General features: G+C 39.8%; 1 protein-coding gene across 1 annotated transcript in view; it reads right to left on the reverse strand.

Annotated features, from left to right (window-relative positions):
- nckap5l (NCK-associated protein 5-like) overlaps window positions 1-2,030 on the reverse strand; it is a gene marked incomplete in the record, with an annotated part of 81,411 nt that overhangs the window by 1,856 nt on the left and 77,525 nt on the right. The window contains 2 exon segments of the mRNA XM_014022558.1: window positions 41-198; window positions 1,094-1,372. Of these exon segments, the coding sequence (XP_013878012.1) occupies window positions 41-198; window positions 1,094-1,372 (437 nt within the window).

A 2,030-nucleotide genomic window follows, 5' to 3' on the forward strand; every position in this document is an offset into this window, starting at 1 on the left:
ACCAAAACCAGTGTCAGGTCCCGTGTTTCAGTGGGCCTACCCCTCTGAACGGTGATCCAAAAGCCACAGCCTCCTCCTCCTCCTCCTCCTCCTCCACTGCCAGGTACACCTCCGCTGGTCCTGCAGGGGTTTTCAGGTTGGGGAAAGTCCAGGTCTTGGTACGAGGAGAGAACATGTTGGCTCCATGGGGCTCTTTGTCTGCATGTGGAGGAAGAACAGGAAGTAATGTGAAAAAAGGACAGTTTTATACCAGAAACTCTGAAACACAGTTCATGTTTTCCTGGTTATATATTTTTTTATATTTTTTATACGTGTTCTCAGACTACTATTGCTGTTTCAGCCTTTCAGGTATAAAAACATTCAGCTGGTTCAGTTATATAGTTCTGGAAATGCATAGAAATRTTTTAGGATTCTTAAAAATTTTGTGCTCTTTGAAACTGGTTTTAAATTTATTATTTTAGCTACTGTTCTGCTGGTTTTAGCTTTTAAMTTTTGTTTAAAAAACTGATTTTAGAATTCAGCTTATGTTATGGTAATTTTAGTGTTTGCTAGTGTTAGCATTTAGATATTGACTTGCTTGTTTTGGTTTTTAGCATTTAATTTTTGATAGTTTTCACATTTAGCTTTTGTCTTGCTTTTAGTTTTTACACACTTTAAACTTTTATTTTTGCAAGTATTAGCATTTAGCTTTTGTCCTGCTATTTTTAGTTTTTAGCTTTTGCTGACTTTAGCTTTTAGTTTGATAGTTTTAGCGTTTACCATTTGGTTTGCTAATTTTAGATTATAGGTTTTACAGATTTAAGTTTTAGTTTTTGCTAACGTTAGCATTCAGCTTTTGTCTTGCAAATTTTAGTTTTCACACAATCTTAGCTTTTAGTTTTTGCTAATGTTAGCTCTATTCGTGCTGCTGTATTTAGATGTTTGTCTTRTTTGTAGCTTCATGAAGTTCTTTCTGTCAGATGATTAATATACAAATTTATTCTTCAGGATATTTTTAGGAAATAAAAGTCAGGTTTGTTCGTTAGTTTTGTAAAGACTGACAGATCAGCAGCAGCTGTCCCAGAGTCTGAAGGGMCAGTTCATATATTTCTACCTTCATGAATGACAGCGGCGGAGCTCCTGCCCTCCAGCACTGAGCAGTACTGAATGCTGGGAATCAGCTGTTTGTGAGCAGAGAAGCACTCTTCCTGTGAAGGCAGCTCCCTGTCCAGGGTACGGGCTCGTCTTCCAGCCCTCCCCGGAGAGTCTGAGGAGTGATGCTCGGCCCCGGTCCTGGTCTTGGACGGGCCTCTTCCTGCTGCTCCGCTGCTGCAGTCTGGAAGGGGGAATGTACCGATACCGCTGTCCAGGGTGTATGTGGAAGCACCGGATCCTGTGGGAGACCAGAGGGGAAAAAACTAGCGTGACAATCTATAAACATGTTTTTACTCTTCTCTAAATGTTTGCTTCAAACCCTGCAGGCTGCAGYGTTGGATGACACGTGATGTGCAGGATGTGACATACACACAGTAGTGAAATTATTATCCCCCATTTCTTTATTCAAACACACTGACAGAAACCTGTTGAACACGAGCTCATGTGAACAGAACTAAAACCTGCCAGCTGTCGACAGACCATCTACAGTTCTTCATGTTTAGGCCTGGTTTAGAAGTTTAGCTGTTAGATCTGATAGTAAAATCCACCCTGAGCACAATCAGGTTATACCAGAGACCTGAGACCACCTTTAAAGGTAGTCTGGACCCCTTTTATCTGCATCTGTCTGTCTGAACATAATCAATTCGTGCATCTTCCTTTCATTTTCCTTAACAAGTCAAAATCCCTGTGAGAGTAAACTTCATTATAGTAGATGTTTATCAGGGAATGCTGTAAGCCTAGTTTAAAGAATCTCTTCCATTTTTATTTTCCTGTCTTACTGAATAAAGTAACAGAGAACAGCAACTTACAGCGGGTAAAATAAGTATTGAACACGTCACCATTTTTCTCAGTAAATATATTACTAGAGGTGCTAATGACATGAAATTTTCACCAGA

Source organism: Austrofundulus limnaeus, unplaced genomic scaffold, assembly GCF_001266775.1.
Source record: "Austrofundulus limnaeus strain Quisiro unplaced genomic scaffold, Austrofundulus_limnaeus-1.0 Scaffold335, whole genome shotgun sequence".
Taxonomy (NCBI): Eukaryota; Metazoa; Chordata; class Actinopteri; order Cyprinodontiformes; family Rivulidae; genus Austrofundulus; species Austrofundulus limnaeus.